Consider the following 20,603-nt stretch of genomic DNA (forward strand, 5'->3'; position numbering starts at 1 on the left):
GGCCTGGCCCCGCCCCATGCGGTAGGCGGGAGGCCAGTGCACAGCCCCGCGCCCTTGGGGCGGGCCCAGGGTGTGCCACGCCCCCGATTAGGCCCCGCCCCGTCCCCCCAGCAGGCCGGGCTCTCCTCCTCGAAGCGCGCAAGATGCGCGCGGCGGCTGTGAACCCCAGCCGCAGAGCGAGGCCCCGGGTTCGGGGCGGGAGCACCACGCCTGCCCCAGGGAACCGCACAGGTGAGGGCCGGGGTCGCAGGACCCTTGGGGGGCTCTGCGCTCATTTCACAGACCAGGAAGACACCTTCCCACCCGCCCGCCAGTGCCACGGGCGCCCCGTCACACACGTTCCGCGACGGTAGCCCAGCCGCGGTCACCCGCGGAAGTCAGGGTTGGCGTCCCCTGGCGGGGCCAGCTGGGGCGCCCTCTCCGCCGGGCGGTGTCATCTTCGGGCTTCCCTGGTGAGCCCCCCTAGAACCACTTTACAGATGGCGAAACTGAGTCTGCAAGAGAGGAATGTCTGCTAGGGTTGGCGGAGTCTGCGGTTGACCGAGGCGCTCAGAAGCTCTGAGGTCTCTGGAAGGAGGGAAGCTGGCTTATACTTTTAAGTGTATGAGTTCAAGAATGTGCTAAAGAAGTTTCACCTCCGCTGCTCAAGGTTCTGGGGTTCGAACTCCGGCTTTGTTCCGTGAATGCGTTAACATCTGACTCTTTCGGAAACGCCACCCAACCGGAGCACTGCCTCTCTCACGTCCCGCAAGAGCACTTGGGTGGCAGCTGCCGGGCGGGGCTGGACCTGAGGGTGACTCCGCCGGCTGGGCTTAGCTCTGTACTGGAGGAAGCTGCAGTCTGGAGATGGGATCTGGTTCCTGCTCAGCACTGCAGAAGCTGAGCCAAGCCCTGGTGTGTTTAGTTTGATATCCTTCACTTCCTAGCCAGATGCCCAGGATCCCGAATTTGATGCTCTGGTCAGAAGTGCTTTTCTCTGGGTTTGAGGAGGCCATCCGGCATCAGACGTCGTTTGGGTACTCACACAATTGAGTCCCTTCCCGGATAGCAGCTTGAGGAAAGGGTTATCTAGGGCCAGGAGGGTAGAGGGATTTGCCAAGGTCAGACCAAGGCCAGGGAGTGGCTGGAAGTGCTGACACTTTGCATACAAAAGAGTGTTTTCGAGGACTCTCAGTAGGGGGTCTCTGGATTGTGTGGTGGGGCCCCTGAGAGAGCTGCTTCCTCTCCTCTCCCTGGATAACTGCTGGGTCTCAGCCTCTCTGAGCACTTCCCAGACATGAAGCCCCTTTTTGGAGTTCAGGGTGACAATCCCCTTATTGACCTCCGTGATCACCCCACCTGTGCCTCAGTTCCCCATGTGCTAAGTAGTGGGCTGTGTATAGCTGCTCCCAGGCTGTGGACTGGCCAGGTGTAGTCTAGGGAGGGCCCTTGTCCTGCCAGTGTATCCATCACCTGAACTCCATCACCCCTGCCATGCAGCCTTAGTCTCTCTGCTGTGAAGTGGGCAGTGCAGTGCAGGGATGGGGCTTGGGGTCCTTTAACGACAGGCTGGCATTGTCTAACACTCAGCTAACCCACTGTACTGAGTTTCTGTTGGTTGAGAGGCTGGGCCCTTGCCCTGATGCCAAGGCAGCCCCTGCCCTCCCTAATCTGGGAAGTTGTCCAGGAACGCAGGGTTCTAGCAGCTGGGTCTAACCCCAGGCCATGCCCAGAAGGGACCTTGGAGGGTCCAGAAAGGGAGAAAGCAGGATGAATCTTCTGTTGGCTTTACCTCTGCAGCCACAGAGCTGGGCTGTGCCCACTGAACAGAGGAGAAACTGAGGCCCAGTGCCAGTGAGTGTGCGAGGCTTGCCTACCCCTCCAGACTGGCTATGCCTCCTGTCACCAGGGTGCTTGCAGTGCTGCTGGATAAGAGGCATGGCTCTCTAGAGCTCCAGTCCTTCCCCAACCCAGGGATTTGGGGGAACACTTTTCCTCTGTTGGATTTATCCCAGCCTGGGCCACCCACGATATCAAGGACTCTGAAGCCTGTACCCATCCTCCATGGGGAGGTGGGCTCAGAGAGGGAGGGTGACTTGCCTGAAGACACACCCAGGGGGGTGGGCCTCTGACGCTTAATGTTGGGGCCACATGTCTGCTGCTGGGGTCTTTGGGATCCTGCTCTCTGAGAAATCCCTCCTGAGGTGCCTACTGCGCGTTTGGGGAAACAGACCCAAGGTGAGATCACACAGGGACAAACACTGGCAGCTGCCAAATCCTGGTGAGGCTGGGCACAGTGGCCTGCCCAACCCCTCACTCACAGTCTCTGCCAGCATAAAAGGGAGCTTATTTTAAAGGTCAGGATGCGGGGGGCCATGTGTGCTGCAGGAAGGACAGAAGAGGCTGGACCCTGGTCCAAGGTTCCAGATAAAAGATTAACAAGCAAGGATCTTTCCCAGACACGGGGCTGGCATCATGAGCTGGGTACAAGGGCTGAAGGATGGGCCCCTGCCAGGTCAGGCCATGTGCCCCTGGGTGCCCAGCAGTGGCAGATGGGCTGAGCAGAGGTGTCAGGTGGGGATAAAGCCTTCAGGACTCATGGGCCCTGCTGGGACCCTCTGTCCTTACCACCATGCTCTGAGCCAGGGCAGGGTCAGGCTGGGGCCTTGTGTTTCTCTTTTGTTTCTTATATGCATTCAACCCAGTCACTTCATTTTCCCTGCTGTTTTTCTTCTCCTTGAAGATTTTTTCTACATAGTGAAAAAAGGGGGTCTTACAAGTGCCCTAGTAAAAAATGCTCTAGATCTGGGCCCAGAAAACAAGGGATCAGAGCACAGACCCCATCAAGGGGTGGGGACATGCAGGGCCCAGTGTCCCTGGGAGAACTGTGGGTAGGGCTGGAAGACAAGACAACACTCCAAGCTTGGCTCTACACCTCTTAGAGCCAGGTGTTTTCACAGGCACATGGGGTCTTTCAAAAATACCAGGGGTGGGCCGGGCATTTAGCTCAGTGGTTCCACTGCCTGCCTCACAAGCGCAAGGTCCCAAGTTCGATCCCCAGTACCAAAAAGAAAAAACAACAACAAAAATACCAGGGGAGGGGCTGTCCCTGCAGTTGGACACTTTAAACAGGGAAGGCACAGGTGGGATTTGACTCTGGGGCTGCAGGGGCTGAGTGGGGGGCCATGAGCCTCCAGGCTATGGTGGGGGGGGATCGATGAGTCTCCAGGCTTTGAAGGGTCAGTGGGAAGTAGCCATTGGCCTTCAAGCTCTAGGGGTTCAGTGAGGGGTGGCCAGGGGCCTCGGGCAGGTCTGTGGGCTTCAGCTTCCTCATGTAGAAAATGGGCTTAGCCCAGAGGAAGACTTTAGTAGCCTTTTGGGCCCAGGGATGGGTACAAAGACACTGATGGTCTGGTGCATGGAGGTCCCTGGGCACCGTGGACTGAGGAGTTGGGGCCTGGGGGATGGAGGTCCCCTGGGTGCTATGGACTGGAAAGATGGGGACCTGGGAGGGGGAGTGGGTGCTATGAACTTAGGAGAAGGGGACATGGGAGGTAAAGTTCTCCCAAATGCCACAGAATTGATGTCTTGTGTGCCTTGTGATGCTTGGGACATGGCTGAATTTCCCACCTGTGCAGTGATCCTGTGTGCCAGCTTTAAGGTGTTCATGATTCAGTCTCACACCTCCTGTAACTGGAGAGTAGGTCACAATAGGTTGTGCAGATAGGGAACCCTGAGGGAGGTAAGGAATTGCCTTGGACATGGATGCTGCAAAGTGTTCAAGTCAGGATCAGACCAAAAATCTTGGGGTGGGGAGGGCCTGGGGCCTCAGGAGAATTCCCAGCCTGGGCTTTGCTCCCTGTGGCCTCCAGCCAGTGACTTGGATTTGCTGCACCTCGTTTAGCAGATGGATTAAAGGAAGTTGAGCCTCCTGGCTTCCCTGGGTAGAAGGTGCCCGGAGATACATAAGGGGGCGGGGCTGATCCAGCCCTGGTCACAGGCTCCCCCACTGTGGCTCCTTTCCCCAACACTTGCATTTTATTTTTAAAGGAGGAACTATTCCAGCAATACACTTTAGGGCTGGGGCTTTCTGCCTGGTGAGGCCCCTGGATGACTGGCTAGAGAGGCAGAGTCTGATGCCAAGGTCCAGACTCAGAGTGAATTTAAAGCCCCTCCTCTTTTTGAGTCTCTTAGAAGCTACTGTGGTTCATCCTCTATCTCCCTGGGTCCTCCCAACCTCAGGCACAAGCCCCTTCTATACAGCCTGCCCATGCAGTTACAGGACCGGTATCTACTTTATTGGGCTTTTGCTCCAAACTGGTTTGTGCTTTTTTTTTTTTTCGTACCAGGATTGAACTTGGGACTTTGCGCTTGTAAGGCAGGCAGCGGAACCACTGAGCTAAATCCCCGGCCCCTTGGTTTGTGCTTTTACTAAACTCTTTTTTTGTTTGTTTGTTTGGTTTGGGTTGGGTTTTTTGAGACAGGGTCTCACTATGTAGTTCAGGCTGGCCTTGAACTCACAGTGATCCTCCTGCCTCAGCCTCCCGAGTGCTGGGATTACTGGCATGCAACACCATCTCTGTCTTATTTAACTCTTTAATGTGAAGCTACATCCTGGGTTTCTTACAGACCAGTGGGATGGCACTAGTGGGTCCACTTTCTTTGGCTGTGACTGATGACTTCACCCTTCATCCCCCACATCAGCGAGGCTCGATGACAGGCAGGAAGTCTATGCTTTAAGATGCGTGGCCTCTGGGTTGTGGATGGTAAGCATCATGCGGTGTATCTCAGGCCTGCAGTTGCTTCTAAGAACGAGTAACCCCCCCCCCACACACACACATACAGAGCAGAACTTGGCCACAGAGCACAGGATGTGGCTGCTGACAGAGTGCAAACTAGTCCAGACATCTCCGGGCCCCACTCTCTCTCACCCCTAGGTCTACGCTGGTCTAGGATGTGCTTAGGGGAAGTCGGTGATAGTGGTTTCCTTGCTAGGGCAGTAGTCCTCTCATCCAGTCTTCATCCACCCTGCCTGGTGGGGCATTAGCAGGTGGGATGCAGGCCCATGGCAGGAAGTAACCAGGATCTTACTGGTAAGACTCTGATGAGGCCTGGCCAACCCTCAGCCCAGATCTTCTGGCTTCAAGGCGGAACCTGGCTGCCTTAGGGGCACAGAAGGCCGTGGCCCATCAAGTCCTCTTGGTGGACCTGTGGCAGTGGTTAGCATGTCTGGCCCCAGGATGGAGTTGCACAGCCACCTCCACTTACCAGGGCCCTCCCACTTAGGAAGTGGCCGTTCCAAGGGCTAGTTCCATGGCAGCCGGACTGCTTGGAAATTCCCCTCAGCCTTCTCATTTCTTTCAAGCATGCAGCAGAGGAGAAAGGATTTCATAACTACACCCCTAGTGCCCTGTACCTCTACATTTGCCCAGCCCTTGCTGGATCACATACCTCTCCGTCCCTATGTCCATCCAGCATGCTAGGCAAATGCTCTACCACTGAGCTGCACCCCCAGCCCCAGGCATCTTGTCTTTTGGTGACATTCTAGTTTGGCTTTTAAAGGATGAATTCAAGTCTGTTAGTCCTTTCATGGGGCAGCCACAGCCAGGCGCTATGCTGGGCATATGGCTGTAAGGGCTCTCACCCCTCCCTGATGTACCCTCCAAACCTCTGGCCCTTAGTGGGCTGGGAAAGGTGGGCCCCTCTCCAGGAGCTCAGCTGCAGAAGAATGCAGAAGTTGAAGGGCTAAATTGAGGCCTGGGTTGTATGGCTGCCTGGTGTACTGGGGAAGGTCCACACGACTGGCCCGTGGCTGCCCTGTTGTGTCTGCCGTGGATACAAAATCCCACGTCCACACCTCTGGCCAGAAAGACAGTATGTATAGAGTTCGCAGGACCCTGAAAAAGCAAGGGGGCTACTATGGATGAGGGAATCATGACTCTTGTTGGTGAGGTCAAGCTTCTTTCCTTCATTCCTACACTTTGTCTGTGGGTGCAGATAGAGCTGGTAGTGCACAAAGAGCCCGGACTCTGTAAGAGTCAAGAGTTCAAATCCCAGATGTACCCCTGGGAGCTGGGTGATCCAAGGCCAGTGAGGGTCAGCCCAAGATGACAGGAATAGCCCAGGCCTGGAGTTTAGCGCTGTGCCTAGCACACAGGAGCACTCAGTGCCAGCCTCCCAAAGGGCAGGACAGGCCCTCCCTGCCCGCACACCACCCCCAGAAGCTGTGCACTCCTTCGTCCTGGCGGATTGACCAAGATAAAAGGCAAAAACCTCCAGTACTTTTGGCCTTAAATATGCATAAGTATCTCTTAATGGGCTTAAATATTTTCCTTTTGATTTTTAAAAATGGCTTTATTAAATTACAACTCATAAACCATACAGTTCAGCCATTTAAAATATATAACTCAGTAATTTTTTGATATGCAACCATCACCCCAGTTTTGGACTTTTTATCATTCCGGAGAAGACCCCTTGCTTCTTAGCTGACACCTTCCAATTTTCTCTTTCCCCTAACCTCTGACAACCACCAGTCTGCTATCTCTCTGGCTTTGCCTATTTTGGACATTTCATGTAAATGGAATCACGCAGTGTGTGGCCTTTTGTGTCTGACTTTTCACTTATAATGTCCTCAACATTCAGCCATGTAGCATAGATGAATGATTCATTCCTTTTTAGGGTTGACTAGTATTCCATTGTATAGATGGACCACATTCCACGTTTTGTTATATATTTATTTATTTGACAGACATCCATCTGGACATTTCAACTTTTTGGCTGTACATATTAATAATGCTCCTTTGAACATTTATATTCAAGTTTTTATGTGAGCATGTTTTCTCCCCCAGTGAGACAAATGTAGCATATTTTATTTAACCAGTCCCCTATTAATGAACATTTAGGTTGTTTCCATTTTCTTTAGACTGAAAGCAATGAAGCAATGGACATATCTCTGAAGACATGTGAAGTATTTCTCTTGGATAGATCACTAGCAGGGGAGTTGTTAGATCTGGATCTTTGATATAGTTACCATCAAATTACCTTCTAAAAGTCCTTACACATTTCCACCCTCATGACAGTCTATAAGAACGCTAATTTTCCTGAGCACATGCAGACACTTGATACTATCTCTTAACTACAGCACAGGTGAAAATAATCTCTCACTATTTTAATATGCGTTCTCCTTATCACTGGTTTTAAAATATATTTTATTAGTGCCTATTAATTTGACAAAATATTGGGTTTCAGTGTGGTATTTTCTTTTTTTTTTTCTTACCGGGGATTGAACTTGGCACTTGCGAGGCAGGCAGCAGAACCACTGAGCTAAATCCCTGGCTCTGGTGTGGTATTTTCATACAGGGACATGTTTTTATTTCTCTAAGAGTAAATTACCAGATTATATGGTAATTCTGTGTGTTACTTTGAGAAACCACCAGATCCTTTTCCTAAAGCCACTGTACCATTCACTAGTAGTGAATGAGTTTCTAGTTTCTCCACATCCCCCCTAACCCTTGTCATTATGTCTTTTTGATGCACAATAGTTGGCTTGGTGGATATGAAATAATACCACATCATGATTTTAATTTACATTTCCCTGAAATTAACATTGAGAATGGTTTCATATAGTTATTGGTGGCTATTAGTATATCTTCTTTAGAAAAACAGCTATTCAGATCCTTTGCTCATTTAAAAAGTTGATTTCTTTTATAATTGAGTTGTAATAATTTTTTATTCTAGATACGTTTCTTATTAGATACATGATGTGCAAATATTTTCTCTCAATCAGGAAGTTGTCTTTTCACTTTATTGTGTCCTTTGAAACAATGTTTTTAGTTTTTATGAAATCTACTTTTTTCTTTTGTTATTTATCTTTGGTATATCCAGCAAAGATTTACTCCTATGTTTCTCTCTAAGAGTTTTGTAGTTTTATTTTATTTTATTTTATTTTTTTGGTACCAGGGATCGAACTCAGGACCTTGAACTTGCGAGGCAGGTGGTGGAACCACTGAGCTAAATCCCTGGCCCAAGAGTTTTGTAGTTTTAGATCTTACATGTAGATTTTTGATTCATTTTAAGTAATTTTTAGTATATGGGATGAGGTAGGGGGTCCAACATCATTCTTTTGCATGTAAATATCCAGTTGTCCAAACACCAATTCAAAACTATTCCCATTGATTTGTCCTGGTACCTTGGTCAAAAACCAGTCAACTGTAATTGTAAGGGTATATTTCTAGACTCACTTCTGTTTGATTGTTACATATGTCTGTTCTTATGCCAGGACCACACTGTTTTGGTTACTATAGCTTTGTAGTAAGCTTTGAAATTGGGAAGTAAGTTCTCCAACTTGTTCTTTTTCAAGATTGCTTTGGTCATTTCAAGGTCTTTTACTTTTCCATATGAATTTTAAGATTAACCTGTCAATTTTTTTTTTTTTTGGTACTGGAGATCGAACTCGGGACCTTGTGCTTGTGAGGCAGGTGGTGGCACCACTGAGCTAAATCCCTGGCCCCTAACCTGTCAATTTTTACAAAAAAGGAAGATGGGATTTTGAAAGGGATTTTGTTGAATCCATAGATCAGTTTGAAAGATACTGAATTGGTTGCAAACTAAATCAAATCCAATGCTTAGGTTCAATGCTGACCTTATGAGGAAATTTGATTTGGTTTCCAATTAATTTTGTATGTGACCAGAATCATGGAAAGAATTAAATTCATGAACCAAAGTAGCATTGTACTGCCATTTTAAATAGTAAGTCTTCTGGTCCATCAGCTTGGGATGTTTTTCCATTTAGGTCTTCTTTAATTTCTTTCAACAATGTGTTGTAATTTTCAGAGTAAGTGTTTTACACTTCTTTTGTTAAATTTATTCCTATATAATTTATTTGTCTTGATCCTATTGTAAATGAAATTGTTTTCTTAATTTCATTTTCAGTTTGCTCATTACTACTACACAGACACAACTGGTCTTTGTGTGTTGAACTTGTATCTGACAATGTTGTTCAATTTGTTAGTGCCAGTAGTTTTTAGGGGATTTCTGAGGATTTTCTGTGTTTAAAATCATGTCAGCTAATGGAGATCTTCTTGATCTGGTTTCTTTTCATTTCCTTTTCTTACCTAATTGACCTGCTTTTTGTTTTTTGAGCCATTTCCTCCTTTCCCCTAGTTTATTTTCTTCTTTTTTGGGGGGGAGGGGGTTCATGATTTTTTTTTGTCACTGTCTTATTATTGTGTGTGCTGTTTGTCTAGAAAAGATACTAACCCTATGTTACATGTAACAAGTTGACTTCCCACTTCTTATTTTGCATTTAAGTTAGCTATCATGAACCCATGTCTCACCATCTCCAGCCTGTCAGTGGATATTGGGCAGACCAGCCTGCCTCTCTGAGCCTTGCTGGTAGTAATCGTGGTTTCTTCCCTGCTGTCCTTGGGATGGTTATGAGTGCTATGTCAAACAAAGAGTGAGAGGCACTTTTTAAACAGAGTATTTCATGCAGCCATGCACTGCTGTTGTGGATAGTAATGCTGATAATGAACTAGGAACTTACAGATTGGTGCTGGCTGATACTGAAGATACTGATACTGAAGGGGCAGGCAAGATGAGTGTGTGCTACTGACTGGCTGTGTAGCCTCAGTGTCCTTGAGCCTTGGAGTCTGGGGATGCAAATGGTGTGGCATTTCTTATTTCCAAAGAGCCCCACCCTCCTGCCCTGGTGTACCAGGCACCTTCCAAGTGGCTTGGTGTTTTACCTTGCACCAGGCTGAGGTGGGGACGACAGCTGTGCTGTGAGGGGTAGGAGGCTTCTTTCTCCTGAGCTCCACTTTTGCAGCCATAGGAGACTCAAAGCCTTACAGGCTGGAGTCTGTGTGCTCATTTCTACAGCTACCAAAGCACTCTACATGGGACTCTGCACATAGTATGGGCTGGGCATTACCCCAGCTTTATTATTATTGTCAATTCAGAGACCTGAGTGGGCCAGGTAGGGTCTTAAGCCCTAAGTAGGGTACTGGGCTGAAATGGACCTCAAGCTTTGTTTCAGGTTTGAGTCAGTCTCCTTACAAAGGAAATCTATGAACATGATGGGTGAACCCTAGCTGGAGTTCATTTCCAACTCTTGTTAGGATCTAAGAGGTTAGTCATCCTTTTTACACGTCTACCAGCGCCCCAGCCCAGGAGAGGTCATGACTACTTGTGCTCACATCCCATTGGCCAAGCACAGTCACATGGCTGCTCACAGCTGCAGGGCAGGCTGAGAAGTATAGTTTTCTATGGCAGTCTTGTCCCCACCTGCAACTCTTGGGTGGGGAGAAGGATTTTCTGGTGGGAGCCATGGCCAGGGATGGGAATGAGGCTTGAGGCTCCCCAGGACAAGCAGGGATAGGCCAATTTCTTCCCCTGGGCTTGGCCATGGAGTAGGGCTCCTCAGTGTGCTGGGTCCTAATTCCATCCCTGCCACCTTCCTGCCCACTGACCCTGGGATGTCATTCGGCCTTGTTCTGCCTGTTTCCCCATCTGTAAGGAGGGACTCTAGGACTGTTACATAGTACAGCACCCAGTATTTTTGCTGATCTTGAGTCAGTCCCCGCCTCATGCCTCGGTTGGAGTGCTCAGGGTAGAAGCAGCATGACCTCAACATACAGGGGTCTACCCCAGCCTCTCCTGAGGGCTGCTCCAGGCTACACATGCTCTCCCTTGGCTCTCAGCTTCTTAAGCCCACCATGTTCCAGTTGGGGCCCAAGCTCTGGGCAAGGAGGCCTCTGGACACTGCTGGGAAGTAGTCAGTGTGACCCAGCCCACGGGAGCCAATAGTCATCCTACACTGTCACTGCCATGGAAGGGAGCTCAGGTAGTTTCTGCTTCCAACACTTCCCAGACAGCAGATTGCAGGCCTGGGCTGGCTCTGCTGGTACCCCATTACTACCCTGGTCTCAAGAAGAGCATGGCTTGGGCAAAGGACAGCTTGGCTTCCCTGAGCCTGAGTTCCCCCTCTGGACATGCTGATGATTCAGATGTGGAATAAAGCGTGGGAAGCATGTCCCACGGATGGAGATCCTGTCTGGGCACATACCCAGCCCACATGGCCCCTGCCAGGTGGACATGAATAAATTTGGGGGACACTGTTCAGCCTACTACAGGCGACTTGGGTAGACATATGAAATCAGAGTGCAATTGATAGGTGAATTAGTTGTGAATTGAGAAAAGGAGTACAGGTAGGCATTAAAGCTTCCAGCATAAGCAACTGAAGGATGGAGAACCCACTGGTGAAAAATAAGGTCAGAGGGCCAGGGATTTAGCTCAGTGGTTCCACTTCCTGCCTCGAAAGTGCAAGGACCTGAGCTCAATCCCCGGTACCAAAGAAAAAAGTCAGTGTGGCGGCCTCATGATGAGGCTGGGTGTTCAGGACCTTGGCTGGGTCATGTCGGGCTCAGGGATCCAAGGGACATTGAGCAAAGGACAGACAAAGGTCACAGCAAATCAGTGTGGAGGAATAAGGCTCATTGGCCTCTGCATGGCCTGACCCCACCCCACTGTGGGTGTCTGTGTGGAGGCGGGCAGGCCCAGAGTCGCTCCAGTGTCCTTTTCAGAAAAGACTGCTGTAACCCTGGGGATGAGGATATGCTAGTGTTACTCAGTCAGTGCTCCAAACTCATAACAGAAAATTAGAAAAGAGAGCCCCTTGCTCTTGGGCACCAGGAGTCCTGGGTGAGAACATCCTGAACAATTTTACTGAGCATTCTTTTTTTTTGGTACCGGGGATCGAACTTAGGACCTTGAGCTTGCAAAGCAGGTGACAGAACCACTGAGCTAAATCCCTGGCCCCGTGAGCATTCTTGAATGCAGAAACTCCTATGCCATCTACTGTGCACGGTAAAGCCTGAGGCTCATCTGCACTACTCACTACGGTAGAAGCAAGCAGTGACTGGTCCTGGGATGATGCAATGGTTCTCAGGTGCATGGTGCTGAGCAGCAGAAGCCAGATAACATGTGCAGGGCACATGCCACGTTTGTCTCAGTGTATATGTGTGTGAAGTTGGACTGGAGTCTCCTTGCCTGGCTCTGAATCTGCCCTGCAATTTAGAGCTGTAAGACCTCAGGGTGTGACCTCCCTCCTCCACCTCCAGTTTGCTACTTTGTCAAATGAGGACAAGGATGGCTCAGCTCTGGGAAGACTTCTGTTCTGATCGACGAGTTAGCACAGGTAAAACATGTCCAGCATACCCAGCCCCTTATAAGTGCCAACTCTTAGGGCCGGGGATTTAGCTCAGTGGTTCCACCACTAGCCTCGCAAGCGCAAGGACCTGAGTTCAATCCAGTGCAAAAAAAGTGCCAACTCTTGTCATTGTTACTATTTTATAAAGTTTCTGATTGCTCCTGAATCTGTGTTCATTTTTTTTTTGTTTTGAAAGGGGGTCTTGTGTTTTTCCAGCTGGGCTCTAATATAGATTCTCCTGCCTCAGCCCCCTGAGTAGCTGGGACTTCAGGTGCTCCTCACCACCCCTGAGTTTCTCTGTCCTTACTGAAGGATGACATCATTGTAACCACTTGGTAGCATTTAGTTGTCATTTGTTGTTTGTCCCCTGATAAGTAAATCATTGCCTTCTGCTGGAGATGAGGGTAGTTTAACTTTTTGCTGTTTTTCATGGCTCTAGGGGAACTTCCTGATACAGAAGCCTTGGCAGCAGGTCCTGAATGCCTTTGGCTAAGTTCCCCTGGGCAAGTCCAGCATGTGGCCCTTCCTATATTTGCCTGACTTCATCCAGAAAGGTTGGGATCTAACCCCAATCTGAGTAGTCCCTCCTTGACCCTTGCTGACTTGCATGTTATTGTTTTTTCATTTGTTTGTTTATTCTTTTGCAGTGCTGAGGCTGGAACCTGGGGCCTTGTGGATGTTACCAAGTATTTCTGCCACTGAGCTATACCCTCAGCCTTCTTTCTTCTTTTAACCTTTGCCACAGTGATGAGGAAAAGATTAGCTCTCATTTGAATTTGAGTTTCTTTGACTTTTGTTTGGTTAAGCATGTTTTCCTGACTGTTGGACATTGCTAACTCTTATAAATTGCTTATTCACACATTAGTTCATTTAAAAAATTGTTCAGCTCTTTTCAGCCTCTATAAATTAAGGATATTGAATCTTTCTTGTTTTCAAAATATCTTTTCCTAATTTTTTTTCTTCTGAGTTGATGTTTGTTTTTAATTGATTATGGAGGAACAAAAGTGCCTCCCTTATGCTTTTTATGCAGTCAAATCTGTTAATCTCACCCTCTTTTTTTCTTGATTTCTGCCTTTGGCACTCTGCTTAGGTAATAATTGTATATTTGCCTCTGTTTAGTTTTCTAACATTTGTTTCTTCTTTCATACTATAATCCTCAAAACATCTAGATTTTACTTAACGTAGGGTCCAGCTCTGCTTTGTCCCAGCATGTGGATGACCCCATGTGACCCTGCCCAGAGCCTCCCACAGCCCCTGGTGGGTGTCAGGCCCACTCCCCATGGGCAGCAGCCCCCAGTGGTGCCAGCACCTCCCTTCAGGTGCCACCCACCCGAGCGCTGCCCTCACAGCTCACCCTGTCTCTCTTCCCAGGCACCTGTGCTCAGCTGCAGCCCCCCCCGCGGGGCACCCTGCAAGTCCTCCGTGGCGATGGCACTGCTGTGGGGACTGTGCTCATGTTCCACTGCCCCTCCGGCCACCAGATGGTGGGGTCTGGCCTGCTCACCTGTGCCTGGAGGGGGATCATTGCCAACTGGTCTTCAGGAACCCCTGTATGCAAGGGTAAGGGCCCTCCCTCCCGAGCTGCCCCAGCCAGTCACACAGATGGCAGTGGGTGACCAGTCACAGCCTGGGCCCGTGTTCAGGTCCTGCTCCCAGCGGGCTTGTTGCTAGGCTGAGGCCAGCAGCCCTCAGAGCTCCATGTCTGCAGAGGGGACCCAGTCTCAGCTGCTGGCTTAAGTCCTGCTCTGCTCCACTGTGGCCCCTGGCTTCGAAGGTCTACAGAGGTGGTGCAAGCTGAGCTGGCACTTGGTCATCTGCTAAGAGTAAACTGAGTTTGTTCGTTCATTCTTTCATACCTGCATGCTTGTGGCAATCCCTGATAGGTCAGTCCATGTACCAAGAAGTCCAGGTACTAGGAACACAGAGAGCTAGATGTGCCCAGTCCAGGAGGTCCTATTCTTGGGGAAGAGTTGTTTTCTAGTTTTCTGGTTGCTTGCTTATTTATTTTTATTCATTCATTCATGCATGTAGGACTGGGGACTGAGCCCAAGGCCTTCACACTGAACTATATCCCCACCCCTTTTTATTTTGATACAGGGTCTTGGTAAGTTACCCAAACCGGGCTTGAACTTATGATCCTCTTGACTCACTCCCAAAGTGCTGGGATGACAGGCATGTACCCCCATGCTGCCTTTAACATACTTACGTGCCAAGTGTATCTGAGAATGAGGGTATCTGTTAGAATTGTGTTCCAAGCTGCAGAAAACCCAAAACAACAGGATTAACCAAGATGGTGCTTCCCCCTCAGGTTAGGTAGCTAGCTGGGAGCATGCTGCACCACATGGGGCCTGGGGCCTGCAGAGGCTCTGTTGGGTGTGACTTCATCCTTGGGACCCTAGGGAGTGGCTACTGTGTTCCAGGGAGGGGTCTGGGGGTGAGGGGCCTCTAAGGGCAAAGGGCACACCCCACCATCTGAGGGAAGGTCTTTAGACATTGTCCCACATCACTACCCCTTGCCTACCATTGGCTGGAGCATGGTCATGTCACCACGAGGAGACGGAGTCTTCATTCTAGGTGGCCAGCATCCAGCTAGGGAGCAGGGAAAATGGGGTGCGGGGATATGAGCTGTAACATCTCTTAGTATCTGACAGGACTGGTTCTTAGTGACTAATTGAGGTCACAAGACTGATAAATACAAATGTCCTTTGACCCCAGTGATGAGCATTTTCCTTGTTTTTACTCCTTGAAAAGTGGCCTGAGAAGGCCTCCGAAGGGTTTTGCCTGCTTGGAGCATTGTGAAAACTGCAGCAATAGGCTGGGAAAATCCTCACTAAGGCTGTATCTGCTGTCCTCTGCTCCACAGCCCCACTTCTGCTCTGTAGAAAGGACTACGTTAGGTAGGATCTAAGTTTTCTGTCAGAACTTCTCTAATTTGCTACTCAAATCTATGTACTCTGTAAGACTTTGCCCAAATGCCCTCTTCTTGGGGAAAGTCTTCCTTGAGAGCCCTCTTCGCAAACACCGTTTGCATAGTCTTTGGCCTCACTACCAGTGCCTACTGCCTCCCCCAGCACAAGGCCCACTGAGGGCCAGCCAGGCCCCATCAGCCCCTGTGCCCCATCTTTCTCATCCCTGGGCCTCGCCGGTCCGAGTGAGCCACACCAGGACCTGGTGGTTGTCTCCCTCACAGCTGTGCCACCCCATGAGACCTTTGGCTTCAAGGTGGCAGTGATTGCCTCCATCGTGAGCTGCGCCATCATCCTGCTCATGTCCATGGCCTTCCTCACCTGCTGCCTCCTCAAGTGTGTGAAGAAGAGTGAGCATCGGCGCTCCAGCAGGTGCGTGGCCTGATGGCTTCAGGGTCCTCCTGGGAGCAGCCTGGGCCCTGGGACCTTTCCACAGGGCCACCCACACCTGCCACTGCCACCCTGGGGCAGGGTCCAGGGGCCCCATAAGCTGCCGTGGTTGGTAAGGGGCCTCATGCAAAGCTGCCCCAGTCCTTAGAGTGGTGGGCATGGAATATGACAGCTGTTCGGGCACCTGGGGCTCTGCAGTTCTTAGCTAGGTTGTGGGCACACAGGGAGCCATCTTAGTCTTCTTTTTTTTTCTTTTTTTTCCCAGTACTGGGAATTAAACCCAGGACCTTCCCACTGAGCTCCATCCTCAGCCCTTTTTAAAAATTTAATTTGTATATATGTTTTTTTGGTACCAGGGATCAAACTCAGGACCTTGCGCTTGCGAGGCAGGCGGTGGAACCACTGAGCTAAATCCCTGGCCACGAATTTTTCTATTTTTGAGACAAGATCTCACTAAGTTGCCCAGGTAGGACTCAAGCTTGTGATCCTTGTTCCTCAGACCCCAAGTGCTGGGATTATAAGCGTGTACCATCATGCCCAGCTTGTCTTTTTCTTAAACCTGTTCACATGTGGTTCATACCCTGCTGTGTTAGTGGCATCCAGAGCGGTCGTAACACCCCCACCTTGAGAGGGCCTCATCCTGCCCTGGACTGAGGGTGAGTGAACCCACAGGTGAAGTATGGCCCACTGGGGTTCTTCCCCCTACAGTAACTTACTCTTTTCTTATTGCGGTAAAATCTACAAAACATAAAATTCACTGTTTTTGTCATCTTTAAGTGTTCAGCTCAAAGGCACTAATTGCCTTGGCCTTGTTGTACAGCCATCAGTGCCGTCTGTAACTAGAACTTTCTACCGCCTGGCTTTGTAAGTAGCTGTTACTGGAACACAGCCACACTCATCACCTACTGTTTTTGGCTGCTTTTGGATGGCAGAGTTTAGTTGTGCCCTGTAGCCCCTAAAATACCCACCATCTGGCTCTTGCAGAGGCTGCCTTGTCAAGCTGCTCACACTGAGAACCTGCCCTGGCTTTGTGTGGATGCTGTTTCTGCACCTGTGCCACCCTCAGGGATGTGGGTCCCTGCTCAGTGTCCTTCCTCCTGAACTCTCTCCTTCAGGACAGCCCAGATGTGGTACCAGTTGAGAGGCGAGGACCTGGAGACGGTGCAGGCTGCATACCTTGGCCTCAAGGGCCAGAACTACAACAACAGCAGCAGTAGCGGTGGCGGCAAGCCTGGAGGCTGGCCCAGCCATGTGCATGACAACCACAGCTTTGCTATGTAGGTCTCCAGGGTCTCTGTGCTTGGGGAGGGCTAGGGATGCAGGAGCAGGGACACTGGAATGATAGGCTAGTCCTGGAGTATCTGCCACCTGCTGAGAGGCCCATGCACCTGCCCTCCTGGGGCCTCTACCCCTGACTAGAAAACATGAGGCCTGCAGTGCTTCTAGAACCTTGTCCAGACTGTAGGGATACCAAGGCCTGCCAGTACAGGGTCTCCCCTGGCTCCAGGGTGAGGGGTCCTCCTCCCTCCCCATCTCAGTCTCTGGCTCTCTCCACTTTCTGTCTCTTTCTCTCTGAAGGTACACATACAATTTTTTTCCTGAACCAATGTAAGAATGCTCCTTTTCTGGCCCTGATGATGCATGGCCTGTAGAGAAGAGCATATCTGTCAAAGATGTCCACACTTTGGTCCAGAGTCACATGCAGCACTCAGCCACCAGGTCTCTGGGTCCTTAAACTGGAATGGGATTTTGTGCTTTGCGTCCTGGCCTCTGTCTGGTGTACAGAGACCCCTACTTGAGTCTGTCGTGTTTCCATGAGACCGAGCTAAGGTGTGTATTTCTGGTGCATGAGCTGCATGTGCAGGACACAGATATGGGCTAGGGTGTCTGGTCTGAGACAAGGCCCCCAGATCCCTCCACCACTGAGGCATGAAGAAGGGGCTGTGATCTTAGGGCTTATTGCAGGGTCACTTGTTAATTGTATTGTGATTCAGCTATGCCTTCCTTGATGAGCTTTTTCTTTGTTAGCTTTTATTTCATTGATTTTTGTGTTGTTGCAGTGGTTTTTGTTTCCTTTTGCATTCAGAGCTTGGGATAGAACCCAGAGCCTTGCACATGTTAGGACAGCACTCTACCTCTGAACCACACCTCCAGGCCTTTGATTCCATTTTGTTTTGTGACTTTGGTGTCACCATGAACTCATAGATTCTGTAAAACTTTAATTTGGGGAGAATTCACAGATATACAAAAGTGGAGAAAATCATGTCCTGGATGTCCTATCCTGCCTCCCATCCTTAGAGGTCCCCTCCAACCTCCCCTTCTTCATACTCTGTCTGGGGGTCTGATTGTCTTTTGCAGCAGGGGCCCTGCCAGGCTGCGCATGTCATTCTCCTATGACCCTGTCACCCCTGAAGTACTCCTGCTTTGCACAAGGTGCTCCAGGCTCATCCTGTACCTGCTGCGCCTGGCTCGATGCTGCTGTGGGTCCCACGGAGGCTCCCAAGGCAGCAAACACTTGCTCCCAGCATGGTGGGCTCCTTACCTCTATATGGCTCAGTTTCCTTGCCTGTCAGGTGAGATGTAAGTAGTGCCCGTGTCCTGGTGCCATTGTGGTTTCCTGAGCCCAAGGCCAGGCAAGAGCTCAGTGAGTACTGGCAGGCCTGGGGTGGGGGAGCAGAGCCTCCACGTATCTCCTTGGCAAGAGGAAACAATGCCCTCAACCCTTGGGGTAGCACCTGGCCCGAGTCCGCTGATGGCCTGGGCCTGGGTCCCTGGGTGGCTGGACCCCATCCCCATCCTCCCACATGTCTCATGCCTCTTGTCCCCACAGAGACCTCAGTGAAGGCATCAGAGAGCTGGCTGGCACGACCCCTGGCATGGACAAAGATCCCTGGACTCCAAGACCCAGCGTGCTGAGTCCCAGGGACCCTTCCAGCTCCCCATGCACTTGTGTGGTCGTCCACACAGTGAACCAGAAAAGACCCTGCCCATCTCCACTCCCACCCCAGGAATGACCCACTTGGCTTGCAGCAAACCTACCAGGGTCACCTTCCTAGCCGGTCGCCAGCAACTCCATGTGTCTAGCCTGGAATTGGCCAGTGAAATCAGCCTTCAGGTGCAGGAGCCTTTCAGGGCCCTGCAGGGAACACTCTGTCCAGAAGGAGCCAGGCTGTAGTAACTTCAATGACTCACTTGAACCAGCTGCTAAGGTTAAGTGCCACGGCAGCCTCCCTCCAACCAGCATTCCTCTAAAGAGACTGGGCGACATTTTCAGCAGATCTAGTTTTGCACATTAGAATAAGAAAACGGCAGTAAACTTCCTTTCAGCAATTTCAGCTGGCCCCCTCCGTATTCTCCTGGGAGGATACCCAGTTTTGAAGCAGGGACCTCCCCAGGGCTCTGTATCTAGCATATGTAAAGTGCAGGTGAGGGAAATAGCAGCTCTTTCTCCTACTGAAGGTTACAAAGGTAAAAATCACTGTCCCAGCTGCCCATCCCTACACAACCTGAAACATAGCAGCACAAAACCCTAATAATGTGTTATTACCTCCTGGTGCTGCCGTCTTCTCAGGCATCTTGCTGGGTGGTCCCCACTCCATCTCTTCTGTAGCAGGTGCCATCTGCTGGTGGCTACAGTGGGGTCATATTAAAGGGTGAGTCTCTCAGGTCTGGAGTTGCCGCTGGTAGTCAGCAGAGGCTTCAGGGAGTTTTGGCTGGAACATCCACCCTTCCGCCCTTCCCCTGTGACTGCCTCGTGTGTCCTGGGCTTCCTTCCAACATGGCACCTGCTTTCTAAGGTGACAGTCGGACACGCGCACCAGGTAGTGGCTGTTTCAGTTTTCAGCTCTCAGCCATGGAAGTCACTTGCCTTCACTTCTGCTGCATCCTATTTATTGGAGCCCAGGTGGCCCCATAATAAGGGGTGGGCCATGGACCCCACTGCTAGGCAGAAGGAATACCAAAGAAGTAGCAGGCACACAAGCCCATCCCAGGAGCAGGCGGCTGTAGCACACATCTGCAGTCTCAGCTATTCAGGAGGCTGAGATGGGACTATTGCTGGAGCCCACAAGTTTGAGACCAGCCAGCACAGCAGAGTAAGACCTTGTCCTCAGACAATAAAACCACAGGGCTGGAGTTTAGCTCAGGGGTAGAGCACTTGCCAAACATCACGTGGCCCTGGATTCTATCCCCGGCGTCTCAAAACAAAACAAAACCAAACCAAAAACTAAAACCATTGCAATCATCTCTAAGCTAGTTTCTTGTTAAACAATTTTATGAAAGGGACCCCAGGTGAGTATGGTGATGCAAACCTGTGATTCCAGCACTCCAAGAGGCTGAGGCAGGAGGCTCACAAATTTGAGCTTGCTAGGCAACTTAGCAACTTTTTGAGATCCTTTCTACTGAGTTGGTTTTTTGTTTTGTTTTGTTTTGTTGTTTTTGGTGCTGGGGATCAAACTCAGGACCTTGCGTTTGTGAGGTAGGTGGTGGAACCACTGAGCTAAATCCCCGACCCAAAGAAGAAAGCCAGAAAAGGGGCAGAGAGGCATGGGGGATGGGGCCAGAGGGGTATCCTGCAGGATTTTTGTAAACAGCAGCCTTGGTCAGAAAGCAGGGGAAACAGACAAGGAGGGAAACGTGTTTACAGCTGCAGTGGAGGGCGTGAGGTGGAGGGAGGGATTCCCCAACTCTGTGCTCAGCCCTCTCTGCTCTGGTGGGGTCCCGAGGCTGAGACCCTTTCTAAAAAAAATTTTGAAAGGGAGGGCTGGCAATGTAACAGTGCAAAGGTCCTGGGTTCAATTCCCAGTGTCACCAAAAGGGAGAGGGGCTGACTTTTATCCTCCCACCCTCATTCCCAAAGGGAATAGCTTCTGTGGCAGAGCTATTTGCTCATATAAAGCTGGTTTTAGATCTGGTCTTAGATGTTTGCTTCTGCTGCTGCACCTTTTGGTTGTTTAAGATGAGCTCAGGGCTCATTCTGTAGCTCCAGGCCCCAGGCTCTCTCAACTCTGAGCCCAGTGTTTGCCCTAGGTCAATTAAAAACATACCTGCAGCCTCACACA

General features: G+C 50.2%; 1 protein-coding gene across 2 annotated transcripts; it reads left to right on the plus strand.

Moving 5' to 3' along the window:
* The first annotated feature begins 95 nt into the window (after positions 1–95).
* On the plus strand, positions 96–20,603 carry Susd3 (sushi domain containing 3). Of its 2 annotated transcripts, none has more exons than XM_004870072.4 (5): positions 96–231; positions 13,559–13,747; positions 15,378–15,525; positions 16,659–16,820; positions 18,374–20,603. In XM_004870072.4, exons 1-5 carry the CDS (start codon positions 144–146, stop codon positions 18,555–18,557), a joined length of 771 nt encoding a protein of 256 aa, XP_004870129.2. In that variant the 5' UTR covers positions 96–143; the 3' UTR covers positions 18,558–20,603. The 2 variants fall into 2 exon arrangements, with proteins under 2 accessions (XP_004870129.2, XP_087062482.1); XM_087206356.1 differs by lacking the exon at positions 96–231 and adding an exon at positions 4,706–4,745 and having other exon boundaries at positions 18,374–18,739.

This window comes from Heterocephalus glaber, unplaced genomic scaffold, assembly GCF_053883595.1.
Source record: "Heterocephalus glaber isolate CG9 unplaced genomic scaffold, H.glaber_assembly_v1.0 deba00000621, whole genome shotgun sequence".
NCBI lineage: Eukaryota > Metazoa > Chordata > Mammalia > Rodentia > Bathyergidae > Heterocephalus > Heterocephalus glaber.

Bases quoted from the DNA above. Each gene is read 5' to 3' on its own strand.
- Susd3 (XM_004870072.4), top strand. From the start codon at position 144: ATGCGCGCGGCGGCTGTGAACCCCAGCCGCAGAGCGAGGCCCCGGGTT. The intron at 15,526-16,658 runs GTGCGTGGCCTG...TCTCTCCTTCAG, and splicing joins GAGCATCGGCGCTCCAGCAG to GACAGCCCAGATGTGGTACC. The intron at 16,821-18,373 runs GTAGGTCTCCAG...TTGTCCCCACAG, and splicing joins GACAACCACAGCTTTGCTAT to AGACCTCAGTGAAGGCATCA.